This window comes from Syngnathoides biaculeatus, chromosome 18 (assembly GCF_019802595.1).
Source record: "Syngnathoides biaculeatus isolate LvHL_M chromosome 18, ASM1980259v1, whole genome shotgun sequence".
Taxonomy (NCBI): domain Eukaryota; kingdom Metazoa; phylum Chordata; class Actinopteri; order Syngnathiformes; family Syngnathidae; genus Syngnathoides; species Syngnathoides biaculeatus.
This window is the reverse complement of record NC_084657.1, coordinates 15,255,877-15,277,634: the sequence shown is the minus strand read 5'-3', so window position 1 is coordinate 15,277,634 and position 21,758 is coordinate 15,255,877. Positions and strand designations below refer to the sequence as shown.

The 21,758-nt window shown below is 44.5% G+C and overlaps 1 protein-coding gene across 4 annotated transcripts in view; it reads right to left on the bottom strand.

The window, feature by feature from the left end:
- Positions 1–4,113: 4,113 nt before the first annotated feature.
- Positions 4,114–21,758, bottom strand: part of jade2 (jade family PHD finger 2) — a 63,512-nt gene continuing 45,867 nt past the window's right edge. For 3 of the 4 annotated variants that reach the window (XM_061804048.1, XM_061804050.1, XM_061804049.1), the window contains 4 exons: positions 10,581–10,698; positions 7,326–7,433; positions 5,937–6,082; positions 4,114–5,106 (listed from right to left, as the gene is read on the bottom strand). In XM_061804048.1, the coding sequence (XP_061660032.1) occupies positions 4,462–5,106; positions 5,937–6,082; positions 7,326–7,433; positions 10,581–10,698 (1,017 nt within the window). In that variant the 3' untranslated portion in view covers positions 4,114–4,461. The remainder of the gene's footprint in view (positions 5,107–5,936; positions 6,083–7,325; positions 7,434–10,580; positions 10,699–21,758) is intronic. The other variant, XM_061804051.1, reaches the window with a different exon arrangement.

Below are 21,758 nucleotides of genomic sequence, written 5' to 3'. Positions count from 1 at the left end.
ACTTTCAATAATTCTCTTTGCTATTCACAAATGGCACAACAATTTTTTTTGAAACAAAAACAAGACAGAAGGCTCAAACCCCTGCGACATTCATATTCACGTGTTGAAGAAAAAAAGCTTTTGATGCAGCAGAGGATTGATTTTTTTTTTTTTTTAAAAAGAAGATTCAGATGCTGATCTGGATTCATACCCAGTCTAAACACAATCTGGATTCTGGTGCTGGTGAATATGACACTTTCAGATAACACAAAGATAAGATCTGCTTGTTTTAAATCAATAAATGCTGAGAAAACATTAAAACCCCTCCTGTTATGTTTTGGGTCACATTGACCGTTTTAAAACTTTGAAGTAATTTTTCATTTTGAAACACCTGCATGGCTTAAAATTACTGTAACTTAACACGCAAAATGAAACAAAACATAAAAAAGTAGTTTTTAAACACTGTCTAGTATGACCTTATTTTGGTTTGGGGCAATTTTGGATCATTTATCCTATCCTGGGTCAAAATAATCCATCCAAAAGGACATTATTTGAAAAAAAAAATATTAATTCAAATGTATTAGGTTTCTGATACTTTTGGAGTTGTCCGGGTCAAAATGCAACAAATAAAACAACAAAAGTTAAAATTGTTTCGACAACAGTGTTATGCTTCGGACCCTTTGGAAAAATCTAAAGTACAACAGGTCAAAATGACCCATTTAAAAAAACAAACAAATAAAATGAATTTTTTTTTAAAATACAAAGTTTTTTGGGGGGAGGAGGGTTCTTATTTTATTGGGCACTTTGGCATCATGAAAAGAGCAATTGACCCCTTTTTAAAGTCGAAGAACTCCAAGTTTAAAAGTTGAACGTTAGTTTATTGAGTTTCTGACACCTTTGGATAATTTATGATGGCTCGGCTCAAAATAACCCATTTAAAAATCTGACAAATATTGCTAAAAATTGTAATTTTAATTATTATTTTGTTGGGAGGTTTATTCATTCAGAACACTTTTGGATGATGAAACATGCCCTAGGTCAAAATGACCCAGGAACGTCGTCACTGTTCCTGAGAAACAAACGTAACAGGAGGGTTAAATGTTAGTTCAACATTTTACTTTAGTTGGCTTTTTCTTGTTAGGATCAGTCAGTGAGTTTGTAAACTTGCCTGCCTCCCCAGGGTTCGGTTCATAAAAGTGCTAAAACACATCCTTTTACAGCTCTCTTTTCTTATTGGTCGCAAGAAATTTGCGGGGTTCTTATTAATAAGCAAAATAAAACTGGAACAATGGAGTGGCATTTGTCGATAAGTTTAATAACTGTGTGGACAAGCTATACGAGGCCACACGACACCAATAAATAAAAAGCCTTGTTTGCATTAGCCTCATTCGCTAGCAAAACAATGCGTAATAAGCATGCGTGATGACATGCTAACTGCTAATACGCTAAAGATGCACTCTTAAGTCTATGGTCTAATCTTGGTTTTCGTTCCAATTTTAGCTCGTTGGTCGGACCTTATCAATAACATCTAGTCCATCATCTCGCTAGCCGCTGATGCTATTGCTAATGTTGTCTGTAATTGGGCCGAACTGGCTGATTTGGTCCCGCTGAACCGGGCCCGGGGGGGGGGGGGGAGAAGCCAACTAGATTAAAGCAAACTAAAGGATGTTAATGTAAAAAGCCCCTTTACAGCGCGGAATCCTTTATTTTAAAACCTGAAAAAGTTTTATGGATTAAAGGTAAAATTATGCTTAGGTGAAAGGCAAATGAACTTATAATACCACTTTGTGCCCCGCGGGGATGCGGTTGAGTCACCAACTTGGACCAGTTGATGTAAAAACAAAAACAAAAAAAAGCTTAAAATAATGACATTAGCGTTTCAACCATAGACATGAACAGTAAATGCGCCCTCGCCGCGTAGCTGGCCAGTTAACAAACGTGCCTAGATCGCAGCCATTTTAGGGAGGTCGACGTACCGACAGAAGGCAATGCCAATGAAACTGAAGGTTGCTCAATTCTCAGCTAATTTTCGCAGGGGTGTATTTTGTCAATGCCAAGGGATATGATATTAGTACACAATATATGAAAAAGAAAAAAAGCACGTGAACGATTTCACATGCTTTTTTTTCCAGGTTCTCACTTGCCCTTGTCGTTACTGTATGGTGTTTTATGCACCTGTGTGCAACTAAATGTACCAGGACATTTTTAAAATTTCGCATGAAATGCGCTGTCGACTTCAACCTCCTTAGCTTAGCGTGGATGTCAGCATGCAGCTAAAAAATGGCCATGTAGCTACCAATGTTATCTGTGGCATCAACAGTATGAAGTGGTGCTTTCTGGCAAAATGCTGCCCCCTACCTACGACATGGTGAAATTGTAATTGTATATTCAGAAGTGCCATCAAATCAATTTATCAGTCCACATGTATGAAACCCCCCTTTTTTTTTTCTCCTCTCCGTTCTCTATTGTCGTGTCAATTCCCCAAATGACTTTCTTTCGGTTTCTGATTGGGTTCTACAGCACAACCTGTAGGATGCATGTGGACTGAGATTTCCGCGTCACCCGACCAGAGTCCCGTGTGGAAAAATAAGCAAAAATTGAAAGTGAACTGAAAAAAGGTCGGAATATGATCCGAACACCAAAGCCAACAGCGAGTCCAAAGTAGCTCACGACAAACAGCTCAGCGTCTACTTCACACAGGGGGGGGGGGGGCAAACCCCCCCGTCTACGTTATGCTAGGAAGCTAGAAAGAAGAGGGCGTGGTCGCCACACTGTAAATATTATATGATAGCGGTTTGTGTACACTATGAAGACAGCGCGGTGGGTAGATTCGATTCAACTCGACTGACTGCCTACGCCACCGCGCCACATCGCTACTACGTGCTATGAGCTTTGCCGTCTACTTGGAAGGAACACCGCAAACGTCTGAGGTTGTCGTTATTGTTGCCAGCAGTAATATTCATAACAATAGCCTCCTCTTGGAAAGGAGCGCATACCGGAGTGTCGGGTGCCCCGCGACAGGAGCGTCGGGAACACACACCGGATCTTCAGGATCGCATTCGGAAGCGTCGGGACCGCGTACGCGAGCTTCAGCAACGCGCGCAGGAGCGTACGCAGGAGGGGGCACATCCGGGAGTGCTGCGAGCACATACGAGAGCGCCAGGGACGAATTCGGGAGCGTCGAGAACGCCTTTGGGAACACCGGGAATGCATCCGGAAGTGTCTCGAGTGTATACGCGCTGCGGCCGACACCTGGTCGCACATTCGAACCCTGTTACACCAAACCTGCTTTAAGTGAATGTGTGATCAGTTCAGCAGCAACGTGACGATAACGTCGCGTCGGATTAGTGGAGTGACAAAAACAAACAAAACAAAAAAAAAAGTGAAAAGTGGGCCCGCGCAGCTGATTGGTCCCAGCATGATGGTCACCTGACCACACCGAGTGCTCAGTAGTCATCCAAACGTGGAAGTTTCTTGACATTCACACGTTGTTTCATATATATTTGTATGTATATTTATTGATTTATTCAACTATTTATATAGCGTTTGCTAGCTGAACCTAAAAAATAATAAACGTATGTCGATTTATCGAGACTTTTTTTTTTTTCATAATTTTTTTCTTTTAAAAACCCTGAGATTATTACAGACGGCCTTCGGTCCAAAAACAGCATTTTTTTTTTTTTAAACGCACATTTGCACAATTGTTGGACAAACTTCTTCGATGGTACGTGCGAGTTTAGCCGCATTAGCCTAGCCACGTCGTCCGCTAGCTAACGTCATGGACCGGGAAATCGGATATGCTAAATGCTGCCCTCTAAAGGCTGTTGACTGGCACTGCTTGATGTTGAAAACGCCTCTTTGACGGTAGACGCGAAAGAACACAAAACTTTGTCCGTACATCCTTCATTCAGGCACTCTAAAAATGATTAAGGTGACATTCGCATTGATTGTTATAAATCAGATTGGGCGACGGCTAATTGGTCGGTGATTGTTTGGCTTGTTGGGGGTGCGACAGAAGGCACAGAGTTTATTCCAGGCAAACAAATGGAGTTTCGAATGAGGAAGAATGTTTTCGTTCGTTCTTTGTTTTGAATTCCAACTGCTGTCCTACTCGGAAACGACAAAGTATCTTTATTTTATTTTATTTTTTTTGTAAACCAGCCAGTACTAATCACGCTCATTGCTCGCTAGTTGTGCTTTCAGACGCCACCTGCTGTTCAAAGAAGACCCTGAAACCAACCTCGGTAAAGATATTTAGAAGAATGCCCCAAAGACTACGATGACCAAGTCTTTTAACGCACAGAAATTGGATAGGAAAAAAAAAATTAAAAAAAAAAAACGGACGCCTGTTTCCTATTTCTGCGCGGAACCGAACGGTGAGACGCAAGGAGGCGAGTAGCTACATTCAAAGAATGCTCAGGGCACAGGTAGAGCGAGCGGGCTAACGAGAGCGCTCGCGTGTCGGCAGGGCGTTCGGGGTCCTTAAGACGCCATGACGCTCTGCCTCAGCAGGTCCTCATTCCCGGGATGCAACTGCGCCAGGCGGAGTTTGCGCGCTCCGCCGGGGCGCCTGTCCGAGTCGCTTTGCTCGCCGTCCGAAAAGTAGCCGTCGGCGTGGAGCAAACGCTGTTCCTTTACCTCGGATGCCATCCCGCTGCCGCCTCGCCCTCGGGATTTTACTTGGCGGGACACGCGTAGACGCGGGGACGGAGCGGCGGACGTCCGCCCTGACGTGACGCCGTTGGCGCCCCACGGCTCGCCGTCCTCAGAGATGTGGCAGGAATCCATTTTGGAAATGGGCGGCTGCAGGTCTGAACTCCTGGTGTGATGACGGTGGAGGTGGTGGTGGTGGAGGATCCTGGCGGGACCTTTTGCCCGGTTCCGGGCAGCGTGCTTTTCCTCTTCCCCGCCACCAATCCACGGGCTCTTGACGGCAGAGGCGCCGGACCCCGAGCCGGTAGACCGAAGGGTCTCCGGCGGAGGCACGGTGCACGGTGCGTGCGGGTGTCCGCGGGCGCGGGGCTTGCAGCTGCCCCGGGATTTGCGGCCCAGCTGGGGTGTCTTCCACGTGGACTCCATGGAGTTTTCCATCATCAGATTGAGCAGGCTCTCCTCGCCCTGCAGAAGCTGCGGAACAATCGGGAAAGTCCGGAAAGTTGACGCTTTTCAGGCATTCCCTCGAGATTGTTTTTCATGACTATTCATGATAGACATCTATCCATCCATTTTCTTCACTGTTTATCCTCACAAGGGTTGCTGGGAGTGCTGGAGCCTATCCCAGCTGTCAACGGGCAGGAGGCGGGGTACACCCTGAACTGGGAAAAATAGTACAGTATTTTCCGCACTATAAGGCGCACCGCCTTATAAGGTGCACTTTCAATTAGAGGATCATTTATTTTTTTTCCCACATATAAGGCGCACTGCATTATAAGGCGCATAGAATAGACGCTACAGTAAAGGCTGGGGTTACGTTATCCATCCATTAGATGGAGCGGCACTAAAGGCTCAAAATTGACCCATATATAAGGCCCACCTGATTATAAGGCGCACCGTCGGCTTTTGAGAAAATTCAAGGCTTTTAGGTGCGCCTTATAGTGTGGAAAATACAGTACTTTTTTTTTTTTTTTTTTACAAATTCTCAAATTGTAACCATCCAATTTCTTAGTCGCTTATCCTCACGAGGGTCACGGGGAGTGTCGGAGCCTATCCGAGCTGTCAACGGGCAGGAGGCGGGGTACACCCTGAACTGGTCGCCAGCCAAGCGCAGGGCACACAGAGACAGACAACAGCAAACCCACGGTGGCACAGGGAGAACATGCAAACTTTACACAGGCAGGGTCGGGATCGAACCACGGAACTCAGAACCGTGAAGCCAACGCTTTACCAGCCGACCCATACATATCGACCAAAATCCGTGGAGCATTTTTCGTCCGTTTAGGATGTTGCTGAGTCGTTACCTGGTCGGAGAGCAGGCTGCCGGTCTTGTCCCGGTGCTGCGAACCCAGAGCCCACTTGCCCAGCACGTCATCGGCCGTGATCTGCACAGACTCAGCCAGCCAGCTGTCGAACAACGAGTTATCCAACGGGAAGGACTTGGACAGACCTACAGATGCAAAAAGAATCTTCAATATTCATAATAAGAACTGCTTTTGCTGTGTAAATCTTCAGGAATGATGTGTGCCAAGTAGGACAGCAGGAGGTGCTGTTTGTGTGGCTTTGACGGGCCACCGCGCAAACAGATAAACACACACATTTGTTTCCATGACGCAGCATGCCGCTGCAGGAGGTGAGGGAGGCGAAGAAAAAAACAAAACAAAAAAAAAAGCGAGGAGGAAGGGAAATGCGCCACCTCGGTAATCATGTGACGCATGTTTCCATACCATGTTACATAGCTACAAATAAGTCATGGATGAAAATTGACAGGGTGTTACACGATTATTTTGTATTTTTTTGCATGAACTGCAGAGCTGTACGTCTACGCTTGCTGGAAGTGGTGCCTGACCACAAGGGGCGTCAACTGCCAAACTTAACACCCCCCCCCCTCCCCCCGAAAAAAATTAAATAAAATGAAATTCTGGTTCTTCAAAGTCTCATTCTTTATAAAGTCCCCATCCCTACTCAGATAGTTGCCTGCCCAAGAGAGGCCCTCAGGTGGGAACACTCTTGTTCACCGAGACCCTCGAAAAGTCTGGTTCAAATGCGGGCTCCAGAGTAAAGTGCTTAGGCCCCCACCTATTTGGATTGGTACCCGCCCAAGAGGACACTTTGGGGAGGGGTGACACTCGTGCTCAGCCAGATACCTCCAAAGTATGACTCTTTAATTAAAAGACATTTTTTTAAAGAGCTCCAGTGTGACAGGTCTAGGCCAGCTCAGATTGCCCCCCCCAATCCTCACTCATAATCCCCAAAAGTCTGGTTCTTGTGTAAACTCCAGAGCGGCCCATTTCTGCTTGCTCACACAAACCCCCCCCCCCAATTTTTTGAATAAGCTTCGTGGCAAAGTGCCCAGGCTCGACCGGGATACTTATGTTATCCAAGACCCCTCAAAGTCTAGCTATTAGGGTTAGGGGTTATTATTAATTAATTAGTATTAGGGTTATTAATAAAAACCATTTTGAGAGAGATCTATCTCCACGGCGATGGGCCTGCTCGGATTATTTGCCTGCCCGAGAGGGTTGCTCACCTGGGACACTGATACGTAACCAGATAAAGTCTGGTTTTCTTCTAGATTTTTTTTTGTCTACGAGCGCTTCGGAGTAAAGTATTCAGGCCCGCTCTGACTATGGCAAAAGCAACAATATATATTACAATAATTCATCAACGTAGAGTGCGGACGTAGAGTGTACCTAGCTGTTTAAGCAGAGGGGCACTGTCTGACTTCCATCTCTCCTTTCTCTTGCTCTCCTTTCCTGCACTCTGCTTCCTTTTCCCGCCTCCTCCTTTCTGGACTCTCTCTGCGGGACACACAATTGTATAGATTGATGTCAACGATGTCATAGATCTCGAGTTAAGTTTGTGGCAGCACGGGGTGCGACTGGTAAGCAGATCTGCCGAATCCCGGTCTCGTCGGTGTGGAGTTTGCATGTTCTCCCCGTGGCTGTGTTGGTTTCCTCCAGGCACTCCGGTTTCCTCCCACATCCCAAAATCATGCAACATTAATTGGACACTCTAAAATTGTCCCTAGGTGTGATCGTGAGTGCGGCTGCTTGTCTCCATGTGCCCTGCGATTGGCTGGCGACCAGTTCAGGGTGTACCGCGCCTCCTGCCCGTCGACAGCAGGGATAGGCTCCGGAACTCCCCGCGACCATCGTGAGGATAAACTCAAAGATGGATGTAACAGTATCTAATCTCATGTAACTGAATTTGGTCAATATCCCCACCCGTATTTTCCCACTCTCTTAATTTCCCTAATGTAATCCTTTTCTTTTGTGTGCATTGCAGCTAAGCAGGAGGAAAGGGGTGGGGGTAGGGAACTGGTCTTTTTTGGGGGGTTTTCAAGGACAAGTGTGGAAGATTTCCACCCCCCGCAGCTTGTAATCTGTGAACACATCCAACCACATCAGCAGTGCTTTAAAACACCATTTTACAAGCTTTTATGTGCATTATTTAAGACCCCAGTAAGCGGGGGCAACGTTCCTCTATCTCGAGACGCGTAAAATGCCACGTGGGGCGCTTTTTTGCCATACACAAAAATTTGCCGGCGTGTTCAACCTGGTGAAAATTTATATATCTGGTTGGTCTTGCATTGGGTGGCACGGTGGCGCTCCCAAAAACATGCAACATCAATTGGACACTCTAAATTGCCCCTAGGTGTGATTGTGGGTGCGGCTGTTTGTCTCTATGTGCCCTGCGATTGGCTGGCCACCCATTCAGGGTGTACTCCGCCTCCTGCTCATTGACAGCTGGGATAGGCTCCAGCACTTCTGCGACCCTTGTGAGGATAAGCAGAAAAAGAAAATGGATGGATAAATAGATTTGTGTGGCATAAACCTCGGGACTAAAACTGAAAAAGCAGTGAAACTGTTCTCATCACATGTTCCTGAATATCAATACATATCCCAGCTGTCTTGCATTGCATGATTACCGATAATCGCGTCGCTGGAAAACGCAGCACCCCCACCCCCACCCCCCGAAATCCGTTTCGTTTAGCAACAAAACATTTCATGGTCGTGTCTCTCATGAGTAGACCCACAAAAAAAAACACATGAAGTCACAAAGGGAAAAGACAGGAAGTGGGCAGCGAGTTTAGGCTCATTATCGCGATTTCCAGAATCTTTTTCATAAAATTAGTTTTAAATCAGCCGCCGTTGCCCGTTTTACGTAGCCACGTGACATTTGACAGATGTCTACCACGAGTAGACCCACAAAAAAAACTGTCTCAAGAAGCCACGCCCACAAAACCAGAGGCGGTCCATCGTTTTGACACGACGCAGCCATATCAAGATCATTTGGGGCCAATTCATTCACGCCTGACTTCCACTCCCGAAGCTTTGTTTTCCTTCAAAATCTGCACGCTCGCCTCAAAACGAATTCTAATAATTTACGCTCTTCGGACCTCTCACCTCTCTTTCACTACGCGGGAGATTCACTTTACGCCGTGTAATTAATGACCTTGTTTTCCGGACGTGCTCAACCGCAGCCCAAGTGTGTGTGTGTACAGTACTACTTCTTACCTGAACTCATTAGCTTTTCTTCCCCACTCCCCACACAGCCCCTCCTTTCCTCTCTTTCTTATCTTTCCTCAGACTGCCATCCCATAAACCTTCCCGCCCCTCTTCTCCCTCACGTCGCCTGCCTTTCTCGTCCTCCGTCATACAAACACACACACGCTAAACGAGAGCAGATCACAGAGGCCAAAACTAACCGCTGTCAGCTCGTCACAGTTGGAATGTAAACGTACTGCACTTCCTGCATAACAATACTCATACTCATACTAGCGTGTGTGTGCATGTGCGTGTGTGTCCGTCCTAGAAAACTGTGTCAAATGATAGCAGTGATTTTGTATTGAGTATCTTCCTCCCCGCCCTCCCCCTGAAAAAATCCAAGAGGGCTCTTGCGTAGATCTTTACACCCATCTCAACATATTTGAATATTGTAGATATCAGTTTATTACAGTACACTGAATTCAACAAGTGCAACTGATTCACTTATATACACCACAGGTGTCAAACTCAAGGCCCGGGGGGGCCAGGTCCGGCCCGCCGCGTGATTTCATGTGGCCCGCAGAGACAAATCGCGTGCGGCAACTTCCACGATTCTTGTTGAAATCTGTACCAAAAATTTCAAATAGTCACGTCATAACGCTGAGATATTGGAAGCATTTTCGTGTTACCAAATATGAACAATATTATATATATATATATATATATATATATATATATAAATTCATGAACCATGATTTAACGGTTAGTTAACGGCCCTCTAAGGGAAACCGCAACTACAGTATGGCCCGCAACAAAAATGACTTTGACACCCATACACAGTGAAATATTTGCATAGTCGATAGACTAGAATTCTGATTTTTATAGTTTCGCTAAGCTAATGAAAATCCCCCAAATTACCACAGCAGGAAATTTGAATATGACATCACAAACAGTCAAGACGATCTTTAATGTAGAATTTAGTTCGAGATTGGGCTTCTGAAAAGTATTCCCTATGCATTAAAAGAATCTCGTTTTTAGAATTGAAGTACTGAGATAAAAAATACTTTCAATGGTTTTGTAATTTTTTTGAAGATGCACCTTTATATGACACTAATACTGTCAACTGTGCGGCAAATCATCTGAAAATTGTGACTGGAATGCATGCAGGAATGCAGGGGACTTAAAAGCCAACCCTGGAGTACACCACAAAGACAGACAGATGCCTGAATGAGTGAAACAATGTGGGCCGTTTACCTCCGGCCAAATACTTTCAATGGTTTTGTAATTTTTTTCAAGATGCACCTTTATATGACACTAATACTGTCAATTGCGCAGGAAATCATTTAAAAATTGTGACTGGAATGCATGCAGGAATGCAGGGGACTTAAAAGCCAACCCTGGAGTACACCACAACGACGGCCAGATGTCTGAATGCGTGAAACGTTACGGGCTGTTTACCTCCGGCCATGTCCTCTTCCAGCAGCTGCACTTGTAGGTGGAAGATCTTCTCTTGGAGGTCACACAGGCTGTGCTTCATCTTCTCCCGCCGCGTCACCATGTAGCACAGGTTACGCACCTGGAAGCAGATGAATATGACATAAAATTAAAAAATGACAGCTGGCCCTTAGAATTAGAATCCGCTCCAATATCCAAGGACAAGTATTAAAGTTGATTCATCGGTTTAACCCCTAAATACGCCGAGTAGTCTACTTTGTTATTACAATTTTGCACTATTCCGTAGCATTTATTACTGTGGCTAAATGCCAAAAACTCGGTTTTATGACTTAATAGCATTTGTCTTACGTGCTAGAGCACATATATGTTTAATGTGATGGCAGTTTATGCTTGCATGTTATTGAGGCTAGTGTGCTAGCTATTACTATTGATGAGCCTCGTGTGAGGGTGGTGTGTACTGAATAATGTTAGCGAGCGTATTTTCTGAATGACAAGCCGCTACTTTTTTTCCCCCCTTAGCACTGTGAACCCTGTGGCATATTTAAAAATGCAGGTAAAATATATATATATATATATATTTTTTTCTTGTTATAACAACAAAAACTTGTTCAAACAGAATTGGTTAAAGCCTGTGCAGATTAATCCAATGTGTAGAAGAAGAAGAACTCTGCCTCAAGCACGCGTGGAAAAAGAATCGACTGTAATTGTGCGTAGAAGAAGAATCTATCTGTCACGGGCCTCCGACGAGGGGAAGGACGCAAATGCAGGATTCCAAGGCGAGGACATGATGATCAGTGGGTTTTATTCTCAACTGAAAAGATGCACAAATACACAGTCGAAGGAAGCAGGATACAAAAACGGGAAACGGGGTTCAATGACTGTGAAGTTAAGTAGCCGAGTAACTCAACTCAGGGCACAACACACAACAAACTGGCGAATGCCAGTGAGCAAAATTCCAACTTAATTACACCGTCTAACTACAGTCCCAATGTGCAACAGCTGTGAGCAGTGACAGGTGTCACCGGGCAGGGCAGTGGCCACGCCCCCTCTTGGCAAGGCCTGGCTCACGACACTATCTGAATTGCACGAAGACAAAGAATTTACCTCAATTGCACGTAGAAGAAGAATCTACCTCAATTGGGCACAGAAGAAAGAAGACGACACTACCTCGAGCGTGCGGAGAACATGACGGCACTAGTTGTTTTTGGTGCGCTGATAGCAAAACGCTTGACGACACGCACTATTGCGAAATCTATATTTTTAATTGAATTCATTGAAAATGTTTCACAAATACAGACGAAAGGCGTGGAGGAGTGTGACAGAATCAAACATCACCAACGGATTAAAAGGCAGGCTCAATAAATGTTGCAAAACACTGCTTTAGCGTTCTCTTTGAAGCGGTAACCTCCGAGTGCTAAATTTGTCCATTTTAAGTTCTGGATCCAGGCCAGAACAACTGCACCTAACGCATCGAAAACTGGACACTGGCCAGCTGGATAGTACGCTAACTCGATTATTATGTGTCTCTAACCACATGCGTGTGTGTGTGTTTGTTGGCTACAGGCTGAATGTTTATCTGTTGATCTTGATTGATTGGTCTTCTCAGCCTATCTGGCCTGCTCCATCCCCGCGAGCTCGCGGGCTACGGATAAAAATAGCTTCTCAACCGGGACACAATGTGCGGAACCTGCCTTTCATTAGGTTGCTAGTGTGTGCGTATGTGTGTGTCATTTAGCAAAACAGGAAACACAAGGGACAGTATCCTTTTTTCAGTCGTAATGCAAGTACCGTGACAAAAAACTCTCAAGAAGCCAAGTCCAGAAGGACACAGGGAAGTCAGTTATTTCGGTTTGAAGGTGATATTTGAGCTATTTTCATGGTTCCTTCAAAAACAAAAATGTCCTTCAAACATTTAAAGAAATTCAGCCCCCGAAAACAGTATCCCTAAGCCATATGAAATTTAAAAGACATGGCTACCACCAGTAAAGTCAAAGTCTTAAGAAGCAAAAGCCACAGGAAGTCTGCCATTTTGGTTCAAAGTGGCCATTTTAGCCACTTGTCCTAGAAATTAAGCCCGATTGCTATCAACATGAAATTTGGTAGTCTTCTCTATTATGAGAGGAACCATAAAATATCTCAAAGAACCATGACCAAAAAATTCACAGGAAGTTTACTATTTTTGGTTCAAAGCGGCCATTTTAGCTGCTTTAATTTGTCTTTCAAAATTGGACCAGAAATTTTGTCTGACAGATATCGACATTTTTTTTTTAAAATGAATCCCCAGAAGCTATTTCACTTACAAACAAGAAATTTGGTAGTCACGTCTGTGATAAGTAGAGCCATATGAAAGTCTCAAGAACCCATGACCGAAATCCCGCAGGAAGTCCGCCATTTTGGTGCAAAACAACTATTTTTGTTGCGTCAGTGGATCCTTCACAAGCGTTTTTGTCTCAACACATTTTGTTTGCCGGCTATCAACCATTTTTGAAAATTCTTCCCCCTAGTAACATAATATTTGCTGGTCCTGTCAACAGAAATCATGCCCGAAATGTCAATGAACATAAATTAATATCACCAATCTGCATCCCCTTTATGCCGGAACCGTTTCACAGTGGTGTATTGCTTCACGTCCATTAAACAAACACTACCATTTAAATGAAGTCTCAAGTGAGGAAAATTCCTTATTGGAACTTCCTTTTCTGACTTTTCAAAAGAAAAGTCATTTTAAGGAGCTTTTGTTTTGTTTTTGTGGCATATGTGTTGCAAAGTAAATTCCACTGAGTGATGGACCACTGTGTGACAGTCTACCCTTCCTAAAGGCCTTTATTGAAATATCGTAATTTCCGGCATATAAGCCGCGACTATTTTTTTCCACATGCTTTCAACCCTACGGCTTATGCGGTGATGCGGCTAACTAGTGCATTTTTTCTAACGGCCGCAAGTGGGCACCCGAATGGAAAAGACAAGAGTGAGACCAGTGGAATATATGCGCCGGACTTAAGCGGACTTAACGCTGCCCTAGCATTAGCACTGTGCTAGCGTGTTGCTGTTGTGGTACTGCCGTGTTTCAGTGATTTTTACCGGTATGTTTTTTTTAACTGGCCCTGTTAGCATCGTGCTAGCATTAGCACTGTGTTAGTGTGTTGCTGTTGTGTTACTGCCGTATTTCAGTGATTTTTAACGGTATGTTTTTTTTAACTGGCCCTGTTAGCGCCACGGAAGCGTGTTGGTGTTGTGTTACTGCCGTGTTTCAATGATTTTTAACGGTATGTTTTTTTTTAACAGGCCCTGTTAGCGCCGCGCAAGCGTGTTGCTGCTGTGTTACTGCCGCGTCTCAGTGATTTAAGTATGTTTTTTTTTCTGGCTCTGTTAGTGCTGTGCTAGCGTGTTGCTACTGCGTAGCTGCTGCGGCTGTTTTTTTTTTTTTTTTTTTTTTTTTTTAACGAGCCCTGTTCGTGCTACTGTGTTGTTGCTATGTTAAGATAAGATAAAGTATCAAAAACTTTGAAAACTCTTACAGTGTACCGTCTTTGTAAATATCTCGTGTTTCAATGTGGGTTTCAATGTAGGCACTTGCGGCTTTTACACAGATGAAGCTTATGTACTATATGTACCAAATGGTATTTCCTTTACAAATATACTGGGTGAGCCTTATAATGCAGTGCGCTCTGTAGGCCGGAAATTATGGTAATTCGGGATCTGATTGTTGCTGTTATTTTTTTCCTTCAAATTATAATTTGGCACCTGATGCTGTTATTTTTTTTCAATGCAGCCCTATGGGGGCACAAACCAGTGCAATCTGTAGGCCGGTCCCAAGCCCGGATAAATGCAGAGGGTTGCGTCAGGAAGGGCATCCGGTGTAAAAACTGTGCCAAACAAATATGAGCGTTCATCTAAAGAATCCCATACCGGATCGGTCGTGGCCCGGGTTAACAACGCCCGCCCCCGGCACTGCTAACCTGCAGGGCGTCGGTGGAAATTCAGCTACTGTGGGTCGAAGACAAAGAAGAGGAGGAAACCGGATCCAGCGTCAGAAGAAAAAGAGGAATGCACAGAGCCTACAACTGAGTGTAGGGACTTTGAATGTTGGGACTATGACAGGAAAAGCACAGGAGTTGGTTGACATGATGATTAGGAGAAAGGTTGATATTCTGTGCATCCAAGAGAGCAGGTGGAAAGGTAGTAAGGCTAGAAGTTTGGGAGCAGGGTTTAAATTATTCTACCACGGAGTAGATGGGAAGAGAAATGGAGTAGGGGTTATTTTAAAGGAAGAGTTGGCTAAGAATGTCTTGGAGGTAAAAAGAGTATCAGATCGAGTGATGAGACTAAAATTTGAAATTGAGGGTGTTATGTATAATGTGGTTAGCGGCTATGCACCACAGGTAGGATGTGACCTAGAGTTGAAAGAGAAATTCTGGAAGGAACTAGATGAAGTAGTTCTGAGCATCCCAGACAGGGAGAGAGTTGTGATTGGTGCAGATTGTAATGGACATATTGGTAAAGGAAACAGGGGCGATGAAGAAGTGATGGGTAAGTACGGCATCCAGGAAAGGAACTTTGAAGGGCAGATGGTGGTGGACTTTGCAAAAAGGATGGAGATGGCTGTAGTGAACACTTATTTCCAGAAGAGGGAGGAACATATAGTGACCTACAAGAGCGGAGGTAGAACCACGCAGGTAGATTATATTTTGTGCAGACGATGTAATCTGAAGGAGGTTACTGACTGTAAAGTAGTGGTAGGGGAGAGTGTAGCTCGACAGCATAGGATGGTAGTATGTAGGATGATTCTGGTGGTGGGTAGGAAGATTAAGAAGACAAAGGTAGAGCAGAGAACCATGTGGTGGAAGCTGAGAAAGGAAGAATGTTGTGCGACCTTCCGGAAAGAGGTGAGACAGGCTCTCGATGGACAACCGAAGCTCCCGGAAGACTGGACGACGAAGGTGATCAGAGAGACAGGCAGGAGAGTACTTGGTGTGTCATCTGGTAGGAAAGGGGAGAAGGAGACTTGGTGGTGGAACCCCAAAATACAGGGAGTCATACAAGGAAGAGATTAGCGAAGAAGAAGTGGGATACTGAGAGGACTGAGGAGAGGCGAAAGGAGTACATCAAGATGCGACGTAGGGCAAAGGTAGAGGTGGCAAAGGCTAAACAAGAGGCATATGAAGACATGTACACCAGGTTGGACACGAAAGAAGGAGAAAAGGATCTCTACAGGTTGGCCAGACAGAGGGATAGAGATGGGAATGTGCAGCAGGTCAGGGTGATTAAGGATAGAGATGGAAATGTGTTGACTGGTGCCGGTAGTGTACTAAATAGATGGAAAGAATACTTTGAGAAGTTGATGAATGAAGAAAATGAGAGAGAGGAAGAGTTGAAGAGGCAAGAGTGAAGGACCAGGAAGTGGAAATGATTACTAAGGGGGAAGTCAGAAAGGCACTACAAAGGATGAAAACTGGAAAGGCAGTTGGTCCTGATGACATACCGGTAGAGGTATGGAAGCAATTTGGAGAGATGGCTGTGGAGTTTTTGACCAACTTATTCAACAGAATACTAGCGGGCGAAAAGATGCCTGAAGAATGGAGGAAAAGTGTTCTAGTTCCCATTTTTAAGAACAAAGGGGATGTTCAGAGCTGTGGGAACTATAGAGGAATAAAGTTGATGAGCCACACAATGAAGTTATGGGAAAGAGTAGTGGAGGCTAGACTCAGGACAGAAGTAAGTATCTGCGAGCAACAGTATGGTTTCATGCCTAGAAAGAGTACCACAGATGCATTATTTGCCTTGAGGATGCTCGTGGAAAAGTACAGAGAAGGTCAGAAGGAGCTACATTGTGTCTTTGTGGATCTAGAGAAAGCCTATGACAGAGTACCAAGAGAGGAACTGTGGTACTGCATGCGTAAGTCCGGTGTGGCAGACAAGTATGTTAAAATAGTACAGGATATGTATGATGGCAGCAGAACAATGGTGAGGTGTGCCTTAGGTGTGACAGAGGAATTTAAGGTGGAGGTGGGACTGCATCAGGGATCAGCTCTGAGCCCCTTCCTGTTTGCAGTGGTAATGGATAGGCTGACAGATGAGGTTAGACTGGAATCCCCTTGGACCATGATGTTCGCAGATGATATTGTCATATGCAGTGAAAGCAGGGAGCACGCAGAGGAACAATTGGAAAGATGGAGACATGCACTGGAAAGGAGAGGAATGAAGATTAGCCGAAGTAAAACAGAATATATGTGCGTGAATGAGAAAAGTAGAGGGGGAAGAGTGAGGCTACAGGGAGAAGAGATAGCGAGGGTGGACGACTTCAAATACTTGGGGTCAACAATACAGAGCAATGGAGAGTGTGGTCAGGAAGTGAAGAAACGGGTCCAAGCAGGTTGGAACAGCTGGCGAAAGGTGTCTGGTGTGTTATGTGACAGAAGAGTGTCTGCTAGGATGAAGGGCAAAATTTACAAAACAGTGGTGAGGCCGGCCATGATGTACGGATTAGAGACGGTGGCACTGAAGAAACAACAGGAAGCTGAACTGGAGGTGGCAGAAATGAAGATGTTGAGGTTCTCGCTCGGAGTGACCAGGTTGGATAGGATTAGAAATGAGCTCATTCGAGGGACAGCCAAAGCTGGATGTTTTGGAGACAAGATTCGGGAGAGCAGACTTCGATGGTTTGGACATGTTCAGAGGCGAGAGAGTGAGTATATTGGTAGAAGGATGCTGAGGATGGAGCTCCCAGGCAAAAGGGCGAGAGGAAGACCAAAGAGAAGGTTTATGGATGTGGTGAGGGAAGACATGAGGGCAGTTGGGGTTCGAGAGGAAGATGCAGGAGATAGGCTAAGATGGCAAAAGATGGCACGCTGTGGCGACCCCTAACGGGACAAGCCGAAAGGAAAAGAAGAAGAATGCTGTTATTTTTTCCTTCAGAAAAAAAAAAAAACAATTGACAATAGCAATAAATTCCTGTCCCCTGTCGTGACTAATATGTGATTTTGACTTGTGCATGTAGAAAAATAACGATTCTACTAATAACTAAAGAGCTGTCCACTACAGTGGCTGATGAGCAACTCTGAAAGAGAAAAAAAAAATACTAGCAAAAACGCTTTGGAGTGTACTGACTGTCGGGCACTTTTGGCATCAAGACATCGATGTGAAACAAAACCGGTTTTGAATAAGTACGCATCGTGGTGACTGATGAGCTAATGTGACACCGAGATGTGTACATGTCGAAAGAAAATGCTTTTGAATATCTGTCACCGCGGTAACAGGTACAATTGTCCCATCGCATGCACATTGTGAAGCTGTCAAAGCTGCGGGTTAGACTGCGAACATTTCCTCTCATGCACGTTTGCACGGAACCGTAGCACAGCGACACGCTATCCGTGTCAAACCCATGCGTTTACTAACATGCGCAGTGACGTGTGCGCGCGCGCGCCACCCTATTGTCTTATCAAAGTCGTGTGAATTTAGGGTTTGACTGGCCGTGAATTATTTATCCCCGCCGAGGCCGTGGAAACACACAAGCGGCAATAAATATTTATATGCAGCCTCATATTTATTTCATCGCGGTATCAGAGGGGCAGCTAGCGGGATGGCGTCACTGAGGAGGAGGTAGAGAAATAAAGAAAAGCAGGTGAAAGAAACTGATGAGGGTTACCATTACAGTACAGCGTAGCCGCGCTGTTGTAGTACAACATGTGGGAAGTAGGGCAGAGAGAAGAGAGGCTGAATAAAAGATGTTATATGAGCACTACAGGCTCACCTCATTATCATACTACTACTTAATATGCCTGAGGACCAACGACGAATACTAACTAGAGAAAGTCATTTCTATAATATTGTGTGTCGATGCTAAAAAGCTGACACTGAACTCGAAAAGCTGCGCAGTTCAATGAAACTGGAGGAGTGTTAAATCTGAAACTGAAAAAAGTTCATTTTAAAGAACAGGGGGGGGGGGGGATATCTACCGTAATTTCCGGCATATAAGCCGTGACGTTTTTCCACACGCTTTCAACCCTGCGGTTTATGCGGTGATGCGGCTAATTTGGGCATTTTTTTTTTCTAACGGCCGCCAGGGGGCACTCGAGCGGAGAAGGTAAAGTGAGACCGGTGGAATATATGTGCCGAGGAAGTGACCTTTTACCGCTCCGGCCCTGTTAGTGCTGCACTAGCGTGTTACTGCTGTGTCTCAGTGTTTTTTAACGCCATGTTTTTTTTTTTTTTTTTTTAAAACCGGCCCTGTTAGTGCAGCGGAGCTAACGTTAGCATTAGTCCGGCGCTGGTAGCGTTAGTACGGCAGCGCTAGTGTTAAGCTCTCTGTGTCCCGTCTTGTAAATATCTTGTGTATCAATGTGCCTTTCAATGTGGGCACTCGTGCCTTTTACACAGCTGCGGCCTATGTATGTACCAAATAGTATTTCCTTTACAAATGTACTGGGTGAGGCTTATAATCAGGTGCGCTCTGTAGGCCGGGAATTATGGTAATCATTTGGGAATTTGGTCATTGAAAACGTGTAATACGGAATGTGCAAAATATTTGCAAAGATCTCCTGAAGGAGCTGAATAGTTTGAAGTTGGAATCAATTGAAAAAAGTGGAAAAAAAAAAAAGAGATAAATATGTCAAGTGGATTGATTTAGGAATGCGGTCAGGGAAAATGTGGGAAAATATGTTGTAATCTTTAACAAGATGTCCTGAATTTTGTGAATGATTTGAAATGGGGATGGTTTGGACTGTGTGTGGAAGAGTTAGTTCAGTTGCTGAAATGTTTCATCCATTTCAAATGGGATTTATTTTCATGGAAAATCCTCACGAGGGTCACGGGGAGTGCTGGAGACTATCCCAGCTGTCAATGGGCAGGAGGTGGGGTACGCCCTGAACTGGTCGCCAGCCAATCACAGGGCACATGGAGACAAACAGCCGCACTCACAATCGCACCTAGGGGCAATTTAGAGTGTCCAATTAATGTTGCATGTTTTTGGGATGTGGGAGGAAACCGGAGTGCCCGGAGGAAACCCAGGCAGGCACGGGGAGAACATGCAAACTATACACAGGCGGGTCCGGGATTAAACCCGGGACCTCAGAACTGTGAGGCCAACGCTTCACCTGCTGATCCGCTGTGCCACCTAATCATCATTAAAATGAAATAATTTTGGTGATCCTGAATGACCTGAAACAGGAGATGTTTAGTCTGATTTGACTTCAGACAGTGAGACAAAAAAATGAAATGTGCACTTTTGCACAGTGTTTTTCAATTTCTGTCTTAAATTCATTGCAGATATTCATCTATAGGATATATCTTTTGTAGTACACACATCTGATGATGGTGTCACTGATGGTGTCGTGGTACACATGCCTCTCTTCGGTGCGGGCAGCGTGGGATCGATTCCCGCTCAGTGATGGTGTCGAAATCTGCCCTGTGACTGACTGGCGACCAGTTCAGCGTGTAGTCTTTCGCCTGTTGACACCTGGGATAGGCTCCAGCTTTCCCGTGACCCTTGTGAGGATAAGCGGCTTGTCACGACATCTGATGATGTGATATTTACCGAAGAGCCAAAGTCTGTAAGTGTTTTGGGGGGCCAAAGGCGTTTGTTTCAGAGCACCGGTTCTCTGCCAGGAGCCATTTGATGGCGATCCAACGGGGTGGGCCCCTCTGCGAACCGCCCCAGCGTCTGGGCCTGCAGCTCCAAAGCACTCTTGTAAGCTGTTTCACTGTATTTCTGTGTGTGTGTGTTGAAAGAGCGAGCTGAGTCACTGAATACCTTTTTTTTTTTTTATCTTTTGCTTGTCCTCTGCCTGCACCCGACCAAGTTATATAACAAGACAGTTGATGGCAGACATGAAGACGCAAGATGAGCTCCACTAATACATTTAACCACCAGAGAAATCAACTCACTTGTCATCTGGCTTCTCTTTACCCGCTCAGTCCTTTTTCCATAGCTAGAATACGATACATCATAAAAAAAAAATTGAAAAAAACAGCCCTCCCCCAAGGCTTGTAAAAGGAATGAATTGATCAAATCTGGGGTTAGGAAATGAACGTATCCAGTTAACATGAATAACGGAAAATATGGAGAATGATTCGCTGTGACCAGACGGACATGCATAGATATGAATGGGAAGTTGCTTTTCCATTTGTTTGAAATAATAATCATAAAAAAAAAGAAGTCATACAAATATGTGCTCTGCGAACGGCTAACGACCAGCCCAGGATCTACTCGGCTTTTCGCCCGCAAGTTGGCAATCCTGATGAGGCTAAGCGGAACAAAAGATGGATGGATGAATTGTAACTGGGAAAAATTTCAAACTAGTATCATTAATTAAGAATTGTCCCTAAGGGGCAAATGCATTTTCGCACATTTATAAATAAATAGACAAATACGAAAATATATACATGGATAGACAGGTGGAGAGAAATGACCATTATATGAAAAGAAAATGTTTTCCATATGGGGCAGAATTAAGTTCAATATAATGATCATAATAATAATAATAATAATAGAAATAAAATTAAAAGTACGCTGAAAAAATAAACGTTTTTTTCCATACAACTGTTTTTTTGGATGGGGGCAGAAACCGGAGTTCTCGGAGAAAACCGACACGGGCACGGGGAGAACATGCAAACTCCATGCAGGCGGCCCGAGATTGAACCCGGGATCTCAGAACTGTGAGGCTTTCGAGCTGATTCACCGAGCCGCCCTGAATCCACATAGATTAAAAAATAAATTAAATACCAAATTACAAAAAAAATCTATTCAGAAATTTTAGCCAGAACATCAAGGCCATTAGTAATGACAAAATTTCATATCTAATTAAATTTGTTCCATTATTATTATTTTAAGGTTAGGGTTAGTATTATACACTATTTAATAATCCGAGTAAAGCCACTTCATGGAAAATATGTTGCAACGAGCACGGACAGCAGAGTGCTAACGTTTGGGTCAAGCGCTCTCGAGTCTCAAGTCTAGTTTTAGTTCTCAGTATCTGGCTGGAAAAGCAATTCGGAGAACGACATGAACCTCGCTTTGCTGTTAACTTTTAGCATGAACATCCACGCGCCATAAACAATCATAATTCCTCCTTCTTGAGCCACCGCATGACCAAATCTTACAGGACTCAGGCAACAACTGTTGTCTACCACTCAGGAGCGGAATGCCGACTCGGCGAAAAAGCTCACTGATGCATTCGGGGACAT